The sequence below is a fragment of the Eleginops maclovinus genome, chromosome 16 (genome assembly GCF_036324505.1).
Source record: "Eleginops maclovinus isolate JMC-PN-2008 ecotype Puerto Natales chromosome 16, JC_Emac_rtc_rv5, whole genome shotgun sequence".
Classification (NCBI taxonomy): domain Eukaryota; kingdom Metazoa; phylum Chordata; class Actinopteri; order Perciformes; family Eleginopidae; genus Eleginops; species Eleginops maclovinus.
The window spans coordinates 12,462,827-12,482,770 of record NC_086364.1 but is presented as its reverse complement, the minus strand read 5'-3'; the positions used below and the strand labels follow the sequence as shown (position 1 = coordinate 12,482,770).

The 19,944-nt window shown below is 40.0% G+C and overlaps 4 protein-coding genes across 7 annotated transcripts in view; 1 reads left to right on the top strand and 3 right to left on the bottom strand.

The window, feature by feature from the left end:
* Positions 1-8: 8 nt before the first annotated feature.
* nr5a5 (nuclear receptor subfamily 5, group A, member 5) lies at positions 9-3,777 on the bottom strand. Of its 2 annotated transcripts, none has more exons than XM_063903078.1 (7): positions 3,554-3,777; positions 2,655-2,770; positions 2,378-2,519; positions 1,400-2,115; positions 1,095-1,214; positions 861-1,008; positions 9-655 (listed from the first exon to the last, which is right to left on the bottom strand). In XM_063903078.1, exons 1-7 carry the CDS (start codon positions 3,651-3,653, stop codon positions 408-410), a joined length of 1,590 nt encoding a protein of 529 aa, XP_063759148.1. In that variant the 5' UTR covers positions 3,654-3,777; the 3' UTR covers positions 9-407. The 2 variants fall into 2 exon arrangements, with proteins under 2 accessions (XP_063759148.1, XP_063759149.1); XM_063903079.1 differs by having other exon boundaries at positions 2,033-2,115.
* Positions 3,778-5,075: 1,298 nt separating this feature from the next.
* On the bottom strand, positions 5,076-7,211 carry soul5 (heme-binding protein soul5). The gene is made up of 7 exons (XM_063903118.1): positions 7,091-7,211; positions 6,878-6,937; positions 6,573-6,654; positions 6,365-6,485; positions 5,780-5,934; positions 5,497-5,660; positions 5,076-5,365 (listed from the first exon to the last, which is right to left on the bottom strand). Exons 1-7 carry the CDS (start codon positions 7,093-7,095, stop codon positions 5,278-5,280), a joined length of 675 nt encoding a protein of 224 aa, XP_063759188.1. The 5' UTR covers positions 7,096-7,211; the 3' UTR covers positions 5,076-5,277.
* A 4,416-nt stretch (positions 7,212-11,627) lies between these two features.
* On the top strand, positions 11,628-16,298 carry zmp:0000001048 (retinol dehydrogenase 8). 3 transcript variants are annotated; one of them, XM_063903111.1, is made up of 7 exons: positions 11,628-11,778; positions 13,111-13,211; positions 13,306-13,359; positions 13,552-13,731; positions 13,820-13,913; positions 14,062-14,245; positions 14,367-16,298. In XM_063903111.1, the coding sequence occupies exons 2-7, from the start codon at positions 13,115-13,117 to the stop codon at positions 14,574-14,576; spliced, it is 819 nt and encodes a 272-aa protein (XP_063759181.1). In that variant the 5' UTR covers positions 11,628-11,778; positions 13,111-13,114; the 3' UTR covers positions 14,577-16,298. The 3 variants fall into 3 exon arrangements, with proteins under 3 accessions (XP_063759181.1, XP_063759179.1, XP_063759180.1); XM_063903109.1 differs by having other exon boundaries at positions 13,306-13,467; XM_063903110.1 differs by having other exon boundaries at positions 11,681-11,778; positions 13,302-13,467.
* Positions 15,250-19,944, bottom strand: part of notch3 (notch receptor 3) — a 29,175-nt gene continuing 24,480 nt past the window's right edge. The window contains 4 exon segments of the mRNA XM_063903045.1: positions 15,250-19,051; positions 19,144-19,241; positions 19,355-19,502; positions 19,617-19,921. Of these exon segments, the coding sequence (XP_063759115.1) occupies positions 17,576-19,051; positions 19,144-19,241; positions 19,355-19,502; positions 19,617-19,921 (2,027 nt within the window). The 3' untranslated portion in view covers positions 15,250-17,575.

Genomic DNA, 19,944 nt, shown 5'->3' with positions numbered 1-19,944 from the left:
CCGGAATATCAGGATACCACATTTCTTTATTCAATGATGCATTTTTCTTTTGTTTTTACACATCACAAACATCAAGATGGTGCTTAGTTTTCGGTCTGGCCAACAATACTGACAGCAAACAAATATTAGCTCGGCTGTTTAACTGTGATAATACTGTTGATGGGCTCTTTAGGAGAATTAGGGGAACGGTTAAGGTTTAATGTTCATCCTAGACCACAAATCTTACCGTCAATTCTATCATTGAAATGAGATGTGCTTTTTAGGAGAGCACGCCTGTTTACTATTTGCAACAATGGGTCAAACAAGGTACAAATTACTGTTGGGTCTGAAAGGCCAAAAAAGGGGACACAAGGCACGGCAGTAAACTGTGGCTGTTATACCTTGTGTCTTAAAAATACAACATTTTCTCAGCTATGCTTGGTGTGCAGCATCTCGGTGAGTAGAGAGTTGCAGGGCAAATCTCCCAGAAGGTGGCGCTGGTACAAATACTCCTCAACCTGCAAGCTAATGCTGCGTACTTCAGGAAGCCGTAGCAACAGCTGGCCAAACTTGTCTGAGTGTCTTGAATGACTCTGTTGGGTGTGCTCCATCAGGGCTCTGTTTACCCTCTCTTGTGTCTGCTCCACCTGCCTGCGACTCTGGACTGACTTCACATCTAGACAATAAAAAAACATAAATGCCACTTTTTCCATCTACACAGAATACATTTATACATACACCCTAAACACAGGTGCTTAAAGATATATTTAGATACATTAAAAGAAAGATGTACAACTTAAAGGTCCCTCAGTTGGTCAAAAGTTACACAGGATTTGTATTTTCTATAAAGCACTTAACAATAATAAAAAAAAGAAGCTCACCAGGATTGAATAGTACCAAGTATTTGAGACACACAAATTCTTGTCTGTCCAGCTTTAATGACTTCAGTTTGTACACTAAATCCTGAGTCCTTGATACCAGGCTGCTTAGTGTCAGTCCTGCCTGAGAGATGATGGTTGAAACATCAATCTGCATAAGAATAAGAGAAAGGTTGTTTATGTGCAGTCCATAACAACAAAAAATATTTATTTTGCAATGTTGAGTTTAATGTTTACCTGCTGTCCTGTGACCAGATATATGCAGCCCTCTTTGCTGAAGGTCACCTGTCTACAGAGGTGGTCCAGGACCAGCAGCTCACTCCAACAGCTCTGCAGCAGCACCATCTGGTCCTCCACCTGGGGAAAACACAAATAATGTATCTAATGAAGTTACAAATAAAAGACTACGACCTTTGACCTCCAGTAAGCACCCAGCAAATTGAAAAAAGTGAAGTCTCCACATACAGCTAATTGAAAGATTCAACTTTAATTGCTACCACTCCAAAAGGTGCATGCAACTTTATATTCTCGTGATTTATCACCTTGAGCTCTTTAAAGAGTGCACTGTTCCTGGCCCACTCCACAAGCCCAAACAGGGTATGGTCAGCCATTTTGCACATGATGCTGAATGTATTTAGGCGGTCGTGTTTGCCTCTGTTGGATTGTTCTCTCTGTAGACTGGCGAGCACCTTGGCACACAGCTGGCTCTCATCCTGCTCCCCCTCCAGGAGTTGAGTCAAGAAGTTGGATGTATGAGTGCCTGACATGTATGGGGTTTGGGTGGGAGCTTGGGAGAAAGGAAGGGCTGAGTTTGGCGTTGAGCACGGGGATAAGGTTGGTGTGCTTATTGGTGTAAATGAGTCGTTCAGAGATGGATGCACATAGTTTGCTGGCGCCGGGCTGTAGCTAAAAGGCATTTCTCCTTTCTCCTGGAGATATCCAGGGAAGATGCGGTGGTATAGTCCAGGGTAGGGCAGCGAAAGAGGGGTGAGCTCCCTGTCTGAGTTCATTTCGTAGTCTATAGGCATGGGTGCACTCGACTGCCCCAAGCCAGAGGGATACATGTGGGACTGATGAAAATTATTAGAAGACAATGAAGCAGCTGAGGGTCGGTGTTGTTTTTGAGTAGTTTCCATTTTAATCCTGTAGGGATCAGTGTTTGCCTGGTGACAAACCTTTCGTTGTTTCATCTGCCTGTCCCGCCGGTACAGTGGGCCAAATTTATTCCTGCCACCTCTCATACGATCTGCCCTTACAGCTGTTAACAGAACATGAAACAAATGATCAAGATATTACACATAATATAAACTACATCGTTTGACGGGCTAGGTAAAAAGTCTTCATTTATTATCTGAGTCATTACAGCACTCATTTATGGATAAGATAAGTCATATGGGAGAAGGAGCATGCATGTCAATGGAAAGTAAGGCCTGTCACAAAGGGAGCAGAATACAAGTTAAAAGAAAAGGCCTGAGCACGTGTGTGTTTCTGTGTTTTGGGTGGGGGGCTGTGTACTCTACCCTCTCTCTTCATGCCCACTGCCAAACACTTTTGGAAGCGACATGAAGGACAACGTTTCCTCTGCGAAAGGTTCATAGGGCAGCTTTGTTGTTCTGCACAGGTGTAACTCTTGTTATTCTGCACTGAGCGTTTAAAGAAGCCCTGCAGAGGCAGACAAACAGAGAGAGAGAAGAGACAGAGAGAGAGAAAGAGACAGAGAGAGAGAGAGAGGGAGATTCATCATTCTCTTCACATAAGACAATACTGAGTGATATAATATTGTTTCGTATCCCTTACCTTGCAGCTCTCACAAGTGAGCAGTCCATAGTGGTATCCCGACACTTTGTCTCCACAGATGGGACAACTCTCCTCTGACTCTGCTCTTTTGTCAGGCTCTGCCTTTAATTCCTGACCTGGAGAATGGTACCAGAATTTAATGTACAATTTACAAATGAATGTTAGGTGTACACTCTGTAAACTGATGCAGACTTTTCGTACTGAAGGCCGCAAGGTGAGGGAGATAAGGGTGATGCTGATGTCAGAAGCTATTGAAAATACTTCTTAGTAGGATACAGAGAAGCCAAAGGTAAGACTTTCCATTGAGTTGCATTTCTTTTATTTGGAATGATTAGTGTATTTGGCACTAATACAAACACCAATACAACAGTATATTTTGGTTTTCAAGTGTAGATAATATCTCAAGTCATCAAACAAATTCTCGATTCTGTTACTTAATCATAACTTCCAACTACACAAAATGCATAAAGAGGAGTTTGTGTATAAGGCCGACAGACTCAAACACTTTTAGGATATTTTATAATCTATGAAAAACACATTCAACACCTTTATACTCCGACCAGGTCATTCAGAGGTTCAGTGCTATGCTGCTGACATAAGTGTATCATCTAATGGGGTTTATTGCTCAGCTGTTGAGAAAATAGTGAGCAGTAAAGGGCGATCCCTCTGTTACAGACAGTGCCTTATCACTCAACTTGATTTGCTGGATTACCGATATGACCCTTACATCATTTCCAGTGTCCCAAATGAAAATCCGTAAGAAAAGAGAGAACTAATTTGAATACTTCAAATCATAATAAATGATGTTATACTCAAATATGAATACCTTTATTTATGCTGTACAAATTCTGAAGTTTTACCAAAGCCTGTCAATAAAGTCTTCCTATCTTTATACTCACATGTTGATGATTCTTCCAACAATAATAGATCCTCTGGGTAGTTGGCGGGGTGTTGGAAGAGTGGCTGTGGTTGTTGTGGGTGATAATCAGTTAGGTCCATTCTAGCTGATGGGGCATAAGAATCAGTCCAGCATGATCTTCATTGCTGCAGAGACCAGGAGAGCCACAGAAAGGCCGGCTGCCAGGCCCAACTGCCCCGGTGGACTGATGGCCCAAAAGTGGACTTCGATCAGTAATCTGTCATAAAAACCTCTCCTGACTGGCACTCCTACCCAGTAAGTCAGTCAGTAAACCAACCAGCCACTCCATTTGGGACAATCAGATTTCCACCTGCTGGAATTTAACTGTAGTGAAATCAGTCCAGCACCATTGAGCCATCCTGGAGCTCTGCTGATAAGATAAGAGTCTACTGAACAGGCAGTTAAGCCCATTCATACATTATCATTGTGTATTGCATTGAAATGTAGTCCGTGGTGTGTTTAGAATAGCTTCTTTTATTTATTACTAGTTAAACATTTTTAACATATGCTACATTATGAGAAAAAGTCCCAGTTTAATCGGAAACATGTTATTTAAGTTCCAAAAGTAAAAGTACTTGTTCTGAAAAAACTGGGCCCTTTAAGTATATTTTATAGAACACTATTAGATGGTTTATAAAGTTGCATCAATGTGAAGAAACTTATTACTGTTGTAGCTAGTTTAAAAAGAGCTATTTTAAACTTTTTTTTATATACAGACACACACATTTATATTTAGTCCAGTGGTTCTCAGCACAAAGGTCTGGCCCCTCCAAAGGTTAGATAATAAGAGACAAATCTGAGGCATTGTGAGATAATTAATGTGCTAAGCAAGATAATATATGGTGAAGATCTTTACTTTTCAAAAAAATGTAATCAATTACAGTAATTGGGTGATGTAAGTGACCTTCCACCACTGAATTTAAGTTCAACATATACTGTTTATTCCTGAGTATACCATTACTTGTATATGTCAGTTCTTCATTCAAGGAAAGTGCAGAAGAATCCAAAAGCTTTGCTTTGCTCATTTAAACACAGTATTAGCCAGCCATTATGTTGTTCTGCATCCCAAGCCAGGGCCTCAGATGATGCCAAAGTGGAACAGGCCGCTTTGATGAAGCTCACAGTGACGTCAAAGCTATAGAACAGTTCAAGGGTGGAGGGTTTATGACTCCTGAACATTAGCTTGTAAATGGATTATGACATCTATCAGTAGAAAAGTTTCCCTGCTATATTTACAAGTTTGTCTTTTGACACCTTTACACTTCTCTCAGAGGGTACAAAATAAAAAATACTTTAACTTTTTAATATAAGGTCACTGAAAACTTGGAAGTGTCAGGTATTTCATGTAATCCTTAAAGCCATAGTATTCTTGAATTTAGTGCCATCCGGCAGTATTGTTAATTGAAACTGAAGTGATTGTCTTTGGCAGGCTTCTTCATTAAACCAACTGCTTATGACACATTTAAGGAGGTATTTTTTTGGGTAAAAACAGCACCAATAAATCATTGCATAAGGGTAACTTTATTGAAGAAAACTGACAACCAACAAACAAGCCGGATTATAAAAGTCTACATGGTTATTCAACTAATTGAAATTAATCAGCATTTAAAAAATCAGTGCTCTCCCTTGCAGGTTGTTGGAATGACACATTGCAACCTGAAGCAGCTTCAACATCTCTTCATATAGGCTGTCATTGCACAGGGCTCAACCCATTTCCTCACTGCTGGAACACACTGGATCACCCTGAACAACATACCACACCTCGTTGTAGCTGTCAAACATCTTCTTTGGACTGCAAGAAACAATGCACACACAATACATTTATTGCAAAATATAAAACGATTAACACATATTAAAGCTTTTTCTTTCATCAACACATTTCTTTTGGGTTATCACTAAGAAAATGCTTGAGGTTTTCTTTACCTGTTATATCCAACAGCATAGTGGTGGTCTTTCTCATACTTTGCACCCTCCGAGTCTAGGTCAGAGGACAGAGAATCCGCTACCTTTGTGTAAAAGAAGCTTGTCATCAATCCTTTGAAGCTCCGTACATACATTGTCATAGCTGGCATGTCACCAATGAACACCTGCAAGTAAGCAACAATGTTTTGTTATCTGCTGAAGCTGACAGAGAATTCATATAATTTGTTCTCAAGAAATATGTTTTTTTAATTTTTCTCCAATGTTTTTAGACATAGAAGCTTACCTTCCCATCATTAGGTGTGGGGGGATTCTCCTGATGTTCAGTGGGTAGCAAGAAACTCATTGTGTAGGTGTACTTCTTCATATTGAATATGGGAAAAGATGACTTGCCCTCAGAGATCTTTATTATAACAGGAGCTGTCATTTCAATCTTGACTCCTGAAGGTTAGCACCATAAAAATACAGGAGTTATTTTTTGTGTCACAAAAAGAAAATCCATAACAAAAGAAAATATGTTATGGCTTATATATCAAATAAACTAATTCTGCTCTCTATCACAACAAAATACTGTAATTACAATGTCAGGACAAAATGCATTTCAATTTAAGTTGCACTACATATTGAAACAGAGGCTGTACATTATTGTTATATTATTTTTATACTATGTTCCTCGCAAACATAATGATGAAACATTGTACTCTTTACATGACACTCTCATCCATCTATTTTAATGTTAATTATTGTTCTCTATAATGTTTAACATCTGTATTGTGTTTGAAAATGTTTTTCTGCTTTTATTTTCTGTGTGCCTCTCTTAAAAAAGACTTCTCTTTCAATAAAAGATTCCATGAAAGGGATAAATAATCACCATATTCATTGTCACCGCTGATGTAGTCGAACAGTTTGCGGAACAATTTAAACGTTGCAATCTCCATGAAATAGCTGCTGTGTTCAGCCGATACCGCTTTCACAGAGCCATAGTGACGGACCTGAGTGGCAAAAACAAAGAAAAGGGAGTGGGCTTTCAGAACACTTTGCACCTAAAATGTGAACCGTTTTCTCTCTTGCACACTCACCTCATACTCTTCAGTCTTACAAATTAAATCAAACAGCAGGCACTGATCTGTCTCAGAGCAGAAGTGAAGTTCAGAGGAGTTTCTGTGTTTACAAAGAAATTTATATATTTTTAAAAAGGCAGAGATTCAGACATTAGGAAATATATATTAAACAGTATGAAGTGTTCTTGTCAACTGTAGATTTATTTATTGTATAACACAAAGCAGTAATAAACTTTGCCAGGTTCTGAGTAAATATATTTTAAAATCTATAACTGAAGTTAAATGCAGGCAACAATTATTGAATTTGAATTTAGGTTTCTTACCCAACTCTGGCCTCAGCCGTTAGCATCAACAGGAAGCCCACAAGTCCTGAAAGACAAATCCTAGAACGCCACAAATATTATTTTGCAAAAATATTTAACAAACCATTTGTGTGCATTTGAACATTTTCATAGCATTTAAAATGAGTTCTTACACTTATAAATATTATGCATTGATTTTCATGTAAGACATTTGAACAATAAAAGTGTACTTACATCATAGCAGAGCGTTGGGTTTCTTGATTCTGAAGTTAGATCTTGAGAGTCTGGTCCAAAGCATCCTTTTATTCCAACCCTGTTTATGAAAAGGGAATTGGACACTCCCTGAACCCCTAACACAAACCAGACACTGGATTTTCACAACCAATGGAAATGCAAAGCAGAAAACTGGGAGGAATTATGAAACAGAGAGGCACGTTAGACTGCACATGTCATTTATATCACACATTTTATACTGACAAACAATGTAGATTATATTAAAGGAGATTAAGTTAAGACTCCTCTGTGACAGGGGGTGAACACATTGGTAGGGACAGTTGTACAGTTTAACCCAATACAACAGCACTGCAACAAATACATAACTTTGAATGATCAGTTTGACAGACAGGGGACAGGTGAGGATATTACTGACTTAAAACAACATCATCTTAATATCAGCTAGAAGTACCAATGCTTTTCGTTGGGTGCATATTTGTGAGGGTGAATGTGTGCAACATGACTGTAGGGGGGCTATATACAGTAGATGAGACACAGGTCATGTTTGTCTGGCTGGCTTCATATACACTGTTGACTTAAATTTGATCTCTTAAGTCACTTTGGAAAATACATAATAAACGATTGAACAATTAAAGTCATTATTTGTCTTTGTGCAAACCTCAACTGTTAACTTCAAACAGAATATCAAAGGTAAAAAATTTTTTAAATCATTCTGAACTATATATTCATTCGTTGACTACGGTTCAGCATTCAACACCATTGTAACCTCCAAGCTCATCATTAAGCTCAGGGACCTTGGGCTCAACAGCGCCCTCTGTGACTGGATCATGAGCTTCCCAACGGGCAGATCCCAGGCAGTGCGGATGGGGAACATCACATCCTCCACCTTGACCCTCAACACCGGAGCCCCTCAGTGTTGTGTGCTCAGCCCTCTCCTCTACTCCCTGTTCACGCACGACTGCGTGGCCACACACAGCTCCAACACCATCATCAAGTTTGCTGACGACACGACCGTCATCGGCCTGATCACAGACGGCGACGAGACGCGTACAGAGAGGAGGTCAGAGCCCTGACATCTTGGTGCCAGGACAACAACCTCCATCTCAATGTCAGCAAAACAAAGGAGCTGATTGTGGACTACAGGAAGAGGCAGAGAGAGGCACACACACCCATCTCCATTGACGGGACTCCTGTGGAGAGAGTCAGCAGCTTCAGGTTCCTCGGGGTAAACATCAGTGAGGACCTGACATGGACACATCACACCAGGGTCATATCCAAGACAGCTCGACAGCGGCTCTTCTTCCTCCGCAGGCTGTGGAAGTTCAACATGGACTCCAGGATACTCTGCAACTTCTACAGGTGCACCATCGAGAGTATCCTGACTGGCTGCATCACCGCCTGGTATGGCAGTTGCACCGCCCTCAACCGTAAGACTCTACAGAGGGTGGTGAAAACTGCTCAGCACATCACCAGGATGGAGCTGCCATCCATGGAGGACAGTCAACATGTATGTTGAGTTGTTGGAGGAGCATGGGATATAAGATTTTCATTGCCAACATATACGTTGTATATGCTGTGCATATGACCAATAAAACCTTGAAACCTTGAAACCTTGAACCTTGATATCAACCAATTTTTAGATGTGATGTTTTGTCACTGTGGAAGTCTTTCACCCATGTCCTCACTTGTCATTACAATACACTAGCACATACACTCAGTGCTCACTTATTAAGTACATCTTTGGTCCAATGCAATCCTGTTTTTCAATCGTAGATTGTCACCTTTTGTTTTTAATTACTGGGTGGGTCAAGTTTCATCTCTCAGGAAACAAGTGAAACGCCTTCTTCCCATGCCGTATTATTTACCACCATATTGTACACAATGTCTTAAATAACAACCCTGGTTTGAAACACAAACAGAACAAACAACTGGGTTGGACAGAAACAATGAACTATACAAGATTCATGTAACATAAGAAGCCCGAACATGGCACCTTTTGTGAGCACAGATACTGTGATAGCTTTTTTGTAACTGCACACTAAATCCCTGGAGTTTCAACGCATTTCTAACAAATGCATTCTACCACAAGACAAAAGGTTGACTCACACGCATAACAGAGGGAGTTTTGGTGCACAACAAAGAAGAAAACTGGCTGCTGTTGAGATAGGAGGTAGATGGTGGTCCACCAATTGGAGGGTAGGGAGTTTAACCCCCAGCCCCTGCAGTCAACATCTTGTAGTGTGCTTGCACAGGATACAAAACTAATACCTTAATGTCTCATATTTGACATCCTGTTCACTGTGTAACTCAGGAAAATGTTACTTTGAATCTGTTTCATTTTATCTTCAAGACATGTAGCTCCATAGGTATTTCAGTCAAAGGTTTTGAACTGGAAATAAATGTTTTTTAAGAAATGGTAATAATTACTGATGTGTTATTAAGTGAGGTGCACCCAAAATCTTAAAACTGCTGGAGTGGAACTTTTCCAGTGTTGTTATAATGCTGCAATAGTTTACTGTCACAAGGTCTGAAAATAGTTAAGGTTTTTCAGAAAACAGTAGATTTTTGTTATGGAAATACAAAATTCAAACCTCTTTGAAATGTATTCTAGTATTTTATTTATTGAAAACTCATAATTTCTTTCGTTGATAAGTTGTTTTTCGATAGCTCCCATGTCATGTAACAAAGTGGCAGCAATGCAGCATTGTATCACAACAATGGACGAGTAGGACACACCTCTTTTAATATTCTAACCTTCGAAAGGGGGGGCCAGCTTGCAAAAGGTTGGGAACCCCTGCTTTATGGTACTGATTTAAGGGCCCTTTTCCGATATTAGGGATGAATAACATTGATAAGCTGTGGTTCAGGAGCACTATATGACCTATCATATGCTATTCTATTTAATTTGGGGGGGCTTTAACATATGAGGTATGAATTAATTACACAACCCGTGGCATATGATTGAGGGGCCCTATTGAGATATATTACATAATGTAACCAATGTTATGGCTTCAGGGCCCTTTTAATTGTATTATGTTCTAGAGACAATATTGAAATTGTAGTGCGGAGGCTTGGGCTTCAGGGCCCCCTTGGCCCTTGGGCCCCTGGGCCTGGGCCCGGTATGCCCGTGCAGTAATACATCCTTGACTACAACACTGGAAAAGTAGTCATTTATTTTATTGGATGTTATTACCTTTTCATATTTCTGCTTTAACCATCAACATAAATATAGAAGTACAACCAGTTGGAAAACAATCATTTGTTTTGTGATTGTTGTAGAACTTATCTTTAAGACAGGGAAGTTATTGAATATTTTTGTAGTCTTTTCAGCGCTGCACTTTCTATACGTTTCTCTCTCCACAGGCTGCATCGTCTTTTTAAAGCTTTATAATGGGACTACATTATTAGCCTTTAAATAAACAAAGAATGGGGTAACGAATTTTCTTCTCATGACAAAGCATATAGGAATAGGACGACATGGTAAACCCGCCCTCAGCCTCAGTCCAGCTCTCACGCATTCTCAGTTTTACTATCACGTTAAATGTAAAGCGAACCGGTGTGAATGTTAGTCTGCCAAGTGAACAACAGTAGGCCTACTGTTAGTTGAAGTTACTATAAATAAATAAAAAAACTCCCTTCCTCTTGGATGCAAAAACAACTTGCTAAAATCCGCAATGCAACGTAAACAGATTGCAAATTAAAATGTTATTTTTATTACAGCATCCACAGTTTTCGGTTGTTTTATTTTTGATCGTTTTTACCGGAAATATCAGTCTGGTGTTATAGAACTAACGAGCAATGGGTGTGTTCAGCGCCATCCAGTGGTCACATTGAAGAACTGCAGCACTTAACCAAATAATCCCTACACCATGTTATGCCCTGCACATGATCCCTTATATAACATATTTGTGAATAGACAATTTGTTTCGTGGTGGACTGATTATTGTTTAAATTATTTATTATTGTAAATATTATATGATTCACAGCTGTTTGCTGCCACCCTGCAGTCACAATGAGAAACTGCAATAAATAGTATATTTCGTCAAATCAAAGTTTGCCAGGATCTTGATACAGTCTATGGTTAGGATACGGCTCTGGTTGGGATACTACAGGAAAACTTCCGGCAAATACTTTCAAAATAAAAATGTCAACTTTGAAACACAACCCAAAACTGTTAGTAGTGTAGGCCTACAGACATTTACGTTATTTTATGAATTCAAATCTATAGAAACAGATTATTAATGTTACCAATGTTAATGGTACTGTATTACTAATGTACTTTGTCATCAAACATTTGTGAACCGGAATGACACAGATTCAACAAATGGATGAATGTAATTAAGATTGATATTTTTTGATTAAGTAATTTATGAACCGTCCATCTCGTTTTTGTGTGAACAATAAATAAATAAATAATAATAATTTATGTTATTGTTTAACTATTTTGAGAACTACACTTTTCAAGGAACCATTTCCAAAGAACTACAACTCCCACATACTGAGTCGAGTGACCCATTTCAGGAGCCTAATCCCTGGGTTTATGTAGCAGCCTGTCCCGCTGTGACTTGGTTGGGTTTCTCCTCCCTTAATTCTGCAGCAACATTATTTGATCGACCCACTTGTTCTCTAGACTACAGTCTTTATTCCCTTTATCAGCTGCTGTGGAGGACGCGCTGCTCACTCTACAGGTTCGTAGAATTGAACAAAAAAGCAGCACCACAGGCCTCTAGGTCTGAATTTGGACGAGTTTAACTCTTTCTGTAGTTACAAACATTGTCTGCAGTACAATATATTCCCATAACAACCTTATTGTATATTGTATCATCTGTGATGTCATTTTAAATGTGCTATTGATGAGAATTACTGTATGAATACAACAAAAAAAAGATGATATAGTTATCACATAGAAACCATCATTTTAATATGACATTTTATATCACATACTGTATACATTTTAATGACTTCTCTTTATGACACACTTCAGATTTTTCTTTAAAGATGCTATACTTTTAACTTTTATGATTTTTTAAATACAATTATTAACGATTATATGACATTTTAAGGAAATATATGTCATTCCATACATTGGCATTCTTTCGACTTTAAAAACATAAACAAAACCCTCAATGACTTTTTAATTAGATTTCTGACATGCTTAAGACTATTAAGCCTTTTATCAAATCATATGACATACTATTTTGACCCATTTACTATGACATTGTCATGGCATATACCTATTATAATTGTGCATTTTTCAATTACTTTTTAATGAATTTTTTCACATTAGCTATTCAAATGTTTTTGTTCCTTAGCTAGAATGTATTTTTTATTCAACATAAACTTACAGCCTCAGCGTGAATGATTGATTTGACCTGTTACAGGGTTCAAGCTTGAATGAAGGGCCTCAGTGGATGAATCACTAAGCTTTTGTAGCGGCTAAAAATTCCAGTATATGTAAATCAGATTAGAGCCAATATAATCGCTGAATACATACCAAAGTAATGATGCCATGCAGTGGAAGGTTAGCATTTCACATCCAGTGATTCCTTGCAACCTACCATCCCTCAGTGGTGTTTTAGAAAATGTACTAGAAAACTGCCCTTTGTGGTGGTTCAGTTTTCATTTTTATATGAGGTGAATGGCCAAATCAAAAACATCATAGATATGAAAACACATCACAGAGGAAGAACAGCCTTTTTAGAAGACCACCTATTTTTAACCAGTTTAATTGATCATACAGGAAAATAAAGATGATAAACAAAAAATAAGAGAAACTAATTGCTTCACGTACATTTTTGTCGTTATATCACAGTAAATAAGGCTGCTGCATTTAATTTGGGCCAACAATCCTATTTTAGGATTAGGATATCAATAATTCAGGATAAATTACTTGACTTGCATGTTGTAAGGGAATTGTAATCACAAAATTAAATGTTATTTTGCAGATTGTACATAATGATGATGATGATGATGATGATGAAGATGCTGGAACTTTATTTAAATGTCATTCCCTTTCATAGAGCCATGGGAACCAGGAGGGTTCTGGTGACTGGCTGCTCCTCAGGCATTGGCTTGGCTGTGGCTGCAAGGCTGGCCAAAGATGAGCTCAAACGGTTTAAAGGTCAGCCATTCACTCTCATTAACAAGAAAAAAAGTAGACGATAGAATAACTATAGCTATTTACAGCAAGTGTTTTCATTATTTATCTGAGGCAGTGGTTGCCACAATGAGGGATCTTGGGAAACGGGGGCCCTTGGAGAAAGCAGCAGGTGACTCCTTAAACAAAACCTTGGAAATCAAACAGTTAAATGCCTGTTGTGAATCCTCCATCAGAGAGTGTGTCGACAGCCTGCCGGACAGACGGGTGGATGTTCTTGGTCTGTCTACTTTCATTGACATTCTCATTGACACATTTTTAATATCTTCAAATTATAATGACGTTAAATACTCTGCTGTTATAGTTAACAATGCTGGTCTCGGCATGATTGGACCTCTGGAGTGCCAAAGCATTGATGCCATGAAGGAGCTGTTTGACACAAACTTCTTTGGCCTGGTACGTCTGGTGAAAGAGGTCTTTCCTGACATGAAGCGGAGGCAGAGCGGCCATATTGTGGTGCTAAGCAGCGTCATGGGAACACAGGGTGCGTTTGTTTGTGTCTGTGAAATTGCAGAAGCTAATTAAAAAAGAGTTAGGAGGTTGTTAACTTGTGTCCTTATGTTTCTACACAGGAATCCTTTTCAATGACGTTTATTCAGCCTCCAAATTTGCTGTGGAAGGATTTTGCGAAAGTCTGGCAGTGCAAGCGTTGACGTTTAACATCAAGTGATTACATTACAAGTCTTGAAAAATGTATCAGCTTTAACAACTAAATGTAGCCACCCCACAACACAAACTTAAGTAACTCGTAAACCCATAGCAATATGACTTGTTGACTGTAAGGTAACTTTGTTATTTACATCTCTCTCACAAGGACGACTGTAGTGGAACCTGGCCCTGTTGTGACAGAGTTTGAAAGAAAGGTGTATGAAGACGCTGAGAATATGGATCTTTCAGCGACGGATAAAGAGACCGCAAAAATCTTCCGTGAAATTTACCTGCCATACTCTAAAAAGATTTTCGCCTCAATAGGCCAGACACCAGAGGAAGTGGCTGAGGCAAGTGATGACTTTTATTTGTCTATTTGAGATTAAAAAGTCATTAAGTGGTTTTGCCAGTCCAAATGCATAATGCCAAAGTCGCCTCCAGTGTAAAAATGTTTGTGTTTGTTTTCTTTAGCAAGCCATTAAAGTGATCACAGCCAAAGAGCCTCCTCTGCGCCACCAGACAAACCGCCTGTATATGCCCATGACTGCACTGAAGCATGCTGATCCTACTGGTCGTCTGCCTCTGGACGCCTTCTATAAGATGACCTTTAAATATGACAAAGTGTTCAATGCTACTCTAACGATGCTGCACTTACTGCAGAGAATAAGAGGGAAGAAATAAAGATGTTATTGCCAGGTTGCATAGACTATAAAAGTGATTCTTAAGGAGACAGTAATATAATAATACAACTTCTACAACAAGATTTTAAGTAAAATGTTTAACTGTAGGATAATAATCAGTATTAATAGGAAGTGTATATGAAAATATGTACATCATTATTTGACCTCCTTTATTGTTGTTTTGTAATTTGTTTTGTTTTAAATGTTTCTCTTGGTTTTTACAGGTGAACATGATAAAATCATATCGTTATGAATTGTAACCACTCTTACATACTCTATTTTTATTAAGTTGTTGATGTATTATTAGGCAGTGAAAAGAATACGAAAAGAAAAAAATATATATAAATTGGAAAAAATAAGATTTGGCCTTATCGATTGGATGGAGATCAGATAGGTATCCATTCATCTTTGTGGCAATATATTAGGCAGTAGCTTGTGTTGGAGGTTACATTTTGAATTACAATTGAATTATTACATTTGTAGTGGAAGTCAAATGCCTCAAGTTTGATTTCAAAACATCAGTTCCAAATACAGCATTTATTGTGTGGCTTTTGTGTTGGACAGAAGATTTTTTTTTAATATATAATTCATCACTTAACTGCATTTTGAGTTCTAACAATTATTATGACTTGAATTAATGATCAACTGATCACTGAAAACCAGAACACAAAAAATGTAGTTCCCTATAGTTTTATTGTAAGTAACTTAACAACGTTTAACTGTAGAAAGAACACCGTGGAAAGCTTTTATGTACAATGATTTCAAACTACCTTTTTAAACAAGTATAGAAATTAATAATGATAATAAAATATCTATGACTAATAACACAAGACCAATAAAATATCAGTCACAGCCTCAGTTTCAAATAATGCTAAATGAAGTACATTTTATTTTTGTCCTTTTTAGTACATAACAATCATTTCAGAATGACAAGAACTACCCAGAAAAAAACATATTTACAAACAGAAGTTGGGAGGTTGAAATGTACAAAACACTTAGTGCGACCAGGTAGCGAAATTGAAAGACTGGTTATATATAAAAATAAAAAACAAAACAGTTTCTTGTTAGTAAAATGTGAACTGTTCATAGGAACATCAACATGTTTCCCAGGTCTGACAAAACAGTAACTGAGGCTATGGTGAACAGGATAACACAATGAATGAAAGACAAACTCTATGACACAACTAGGGGCAGTGTTAGGCCACCACAAAAGTAGTAGCTAGGAATGATGGCCTACTAATTTCTGTTTATGACATCATAAGATGAAAATGCAATGGTTACTTTTCAAAATGCTACAATTATCAATTCACTTTATGTTGAAATGTCCATACTACGTTAGGGAGAGGATAACCTCTATCCGTAAATCTCAGGTCATGTGGGGGTAAAGCGTTGGTCAGACATGATACGAGGTGTCAGCTGGATGACTCAGAGTGTCATCTCAGAATTGTGTAAAAGGTTTAACGGGGCAGCACTACATAGTAGTGTTCTTTCCTTCAGTCTCTTCTAACAATCATCTTAAGATGCATCTCCACTGCCCCTGGACTGGGAGCTACTGTAGATGCAAGGGAACCGTTCCACTGCATGCCATAAAACACCTCCCTGAGGAGTGACAGGGCATCAGCAGTCACAGCCCAGCGGCCACACCCTCACACTGACCACTACTCCACCACAGACACTACCAGAGACCAGGCAAGAGTTTCAACAAGACCTAAACTGCTGCAGATAATCCAGGAATGTTTCCAATTAGTCCAGTAAAGGACACTATGTGGACTTCTACCTGTCTGTTTCTACTGTGCTGGATGATGTTGCTGAAAAGCACACCATACACACTTAACAAGAAAGGCAGAATGGAGGAATGCTTGCAGGGAAGAGTGATATAAAATAGCAGCTGATAAGCATAGCTTAATACATCCGAAGTGATGTTGAAAAAAGGTATCCATGGTTTTCACAAACAAACAGAGTATAAATCAACTGTAACAAACACAAAATAGAACACACACTAAAGGGCAGTGAGAGGCTGATTTTAAAGGCAAAGCAATACAGGTGACAGTAATATTGGAGGTAAGAGTCCCGTAGAAGCAGTGGGAAACTACAGATTACACCTAAACCTTTACTCTTACGATTACTTTTGAAAGTTCATAACAAAAATGACCATGTATTAAATGCCACCCATATATTATAAATATCCATTGCAGTTATATGTTGTACTCGCCCTTTGAGGCTGGTCACTTGAAGTGCTTCAAAGACACTCATCTACATTCTTATTCATAATACTCTTATGGAAAGAAATCAATAACCACAATTCAATCAAATCAGAATATATCACTACTGCTGAGAAACTCTTAATATATATCTGCTAGAACCAGTTTCTCATCTTTACCAGGTGTCGTTGGCCTAAATAAATATCAGTCAATAGAGGTGAAAGTTCCTCTTTCTGTCTGTTTACTCGTCTGAACAATGAATTATATTCCTTTACCATCACTTGCCACGTTGGCTTAATAGAAATGTAGGCATTCAGTATAAAATAGTGGGGGGTGGCACATTATTTGAGAAGCTAGAACAGAAAGAGGGTGAAAACACCTACAAAAAAAGCAATTCAGAGATAAAAACAATAAATAAAAATAAATGAATTCCCTTCAACATTTTACTTTTTTCTCATATCTACTTTTTAAATGTTGTTAGTTTCCAGGAGAGCACACCTAAATCTTTGAAATGAAAGACTTGGTTTTCTTCATATACTTTTTTTTATAATAAAAAACAAGTCCATCTGTGACAGAATTACTTCATTAAATTGTCTGGTGTTTTTTCAGACAACACACATTTCCCTTTACTTTTTTCTCTGCAAAAATCACTAGCAGACGCTCCATGTGATAAGCATAGTCAATCCAAATCCAATGAAAATCTTGGAAACAGGCTGACACATATAAACAGACAGGCCCAAGAGCCAGTCCACAAATTATTTTACCCCAGGTCCCTTTTCAAGCAGGGGCCATGAGATCTTCACGCAAACACCTGCATCTTGCCATTTGCCTCTGGGATTTGAGAAATTTGGGTCTGGGCAGGGCCAGCAACTGCTGGGCTTGGGGTAGAATCTGACCAATCAGAGACACAGTGAGGAGAGGGGCTGGACCAGGGCTCAGGAGACTCTGGGGAGGGGGTCAGGTAGGGGTGCTCACTGGGCAAATGGAGGTAATGCTTGGGCGTGGCATCTAGTGCAGATGAGTAGCTGTGCTGAGAGGGAGGTGTAGGGTAATCCTCCGTTCCTGCAGTGCTGCCACTAGGCTGAGAGGGCTGGGCTGCTGGGGTGGCTGCCTGTGGGGGCTGAGCTGGAAGCTGGGGCTGAGAGGGTTGCTGAGGCATCTGCTGCTGCTGGAAGAAGGATGGTGGGGGCTGGGAAGTCTGAGGAGTCGGTGGGGTAGAGGTGCCAATGCGGGCCATGTTCTGCTGGTTGGCGATGGTGTGGTTGATTAGCTGCTGCTGCTGTTGTTGCTGCTGCTGCTGCTGCTCAGCAATAGAGGGCAGCTTGACTGGGCTGATAGTGGGCGTTGAAGTAACAGGTGTGGGCTGCAGCATAGCGTTACGGTAGAGCTGCTGGTGCATCAGCATGGTCTGCTGCTGCATGGCTGGGCTCTGAGGGTGCATGCCTGCCTGGCTACTCTGCACAAGATTCACAACCTGCTGACCGCACTGAGAGGAAGACATCCGGTTGTGCCAGTCAAAGGGCACACTGACAGGACTGACCAAGCCCATGTTAAGCATCTGGCCTGAACTCATCACATAGCCATGGTTGACATCTGAAGCCATGGAAACGCGTCCCTGCAAGGACATTCCCCCGGATCCTAGGTCATTGAGTTGGGCTAGAGACACAGCGAAGGGGCCACTACCATCCAACATGCTACTATGTATCATGGGGGTGTTTGGGACAGACATAGAGGAGTGGTAGAGCCCTGGTGACTGCATGGCCACAGGGGAAGTGGGGTTGGTCATGTAGCCAGCATTGCTAGCCCCCCCATGGGGTGAGTCCAGTGAGTCGACAGGGGACAGGGTAACAGAGCTCTCCAGTAAGGCACTCTGCATGTCCAAGGTCAGCTTCTTATTACGGGCCTTGACTGACTCCTTCAGGCTGGCAGCATGTTGGCCTCCAAGGCTAGAACCCTTAGCACCAGGCCTGCGGTTCTTCTTGCTCTGTGGGGTGTTCTTCAGACTAGGCATGAAGGCGCTGGGCGGGCACATGAGAGGAGACAGACTGTGTACCCCAGTGAGGTGGTGTCCAACCCCTCCATGGCCCTGGGGGCTTCTGACTGTGTTGTACTCATCAAGAAGCTGCACAATATCATGGTGCATACGCTCCTGAGCAATGTCCCTGGGCAACCTGTCCATATGGTCTGTGATCTCTCTGTTTGCAAAGTGAGCCAGCAGCACCTTCACAGCCTCACAGCTGCCCTCACGAGCTGCAAGGAAGAGTGGGGTCTCCTCCTACAAAACAAAGATGTTGTTAGATACAAACATATTTTATTTTAAGCCTCGCTGATCCAAAAGTGTAAAAACAGTATAAACGGATGCCATACCTTGAGATCCTGCATGTCTTTGTTTGCACTGTTTTTCAGCAGTGCAACAGTGGCCTCCACATTGTTAACGGCGGCAGCCCAGTGCAAGGCGGATTTACCTAAAACATAAAACAAACATTGAGAATACACATCCATGGTTTCAGTGAATATTATTACAAAACAGTAACAACAGCATAAAGATATCCACTTGAGAGAAGAGTTACAAACTTACCCAATTCATCTACAGCATTGACATCAGCATGACAAGTGATGAGTTCTTCTACCATGCCCTCTACTGCCAGCCGTGCTGCAAGGATCAGCGCAGTGGAGCCATCATACATACGGGAGTCAAGATCTGTCGCCCGATTTCGGATCAGAATCTAGGAGATGAAAAAAGAAAAATTGGGGTGAAACATTCTGATTTACTCGATACATGTGCTAACATTTGTAATAGGCATTTCTAACATCGCCAATAAACAGTATATGCTGTTTACCTGGAAGACACCCTGTGCATCTGCAGCCACTGCAGCATGTAGAGGTGAGCGACCTGTGTTATCCTGAGCATTGGCATCTGCGCCAGCATCCAGCAGCCTCTTAGCAGCATCAGCACGGGCATAGCGAGCAGCCAGGTGGAGCGCTGTCTCACCAGTGCGGTCTGTTTGGGCAGCTAGGGAAGCTCCCTGGTAGATAAGGTCAGAGATGATGTTGGCAGAACACTCCTCACTCTCTTCCTCCTCTGTCACCTCAGGCTCTAATCCGCCTCCACAGAATGATGCCAGCATGAGCGGTGTAAAACCATCTGGTATGAGATTAAAACAGTGA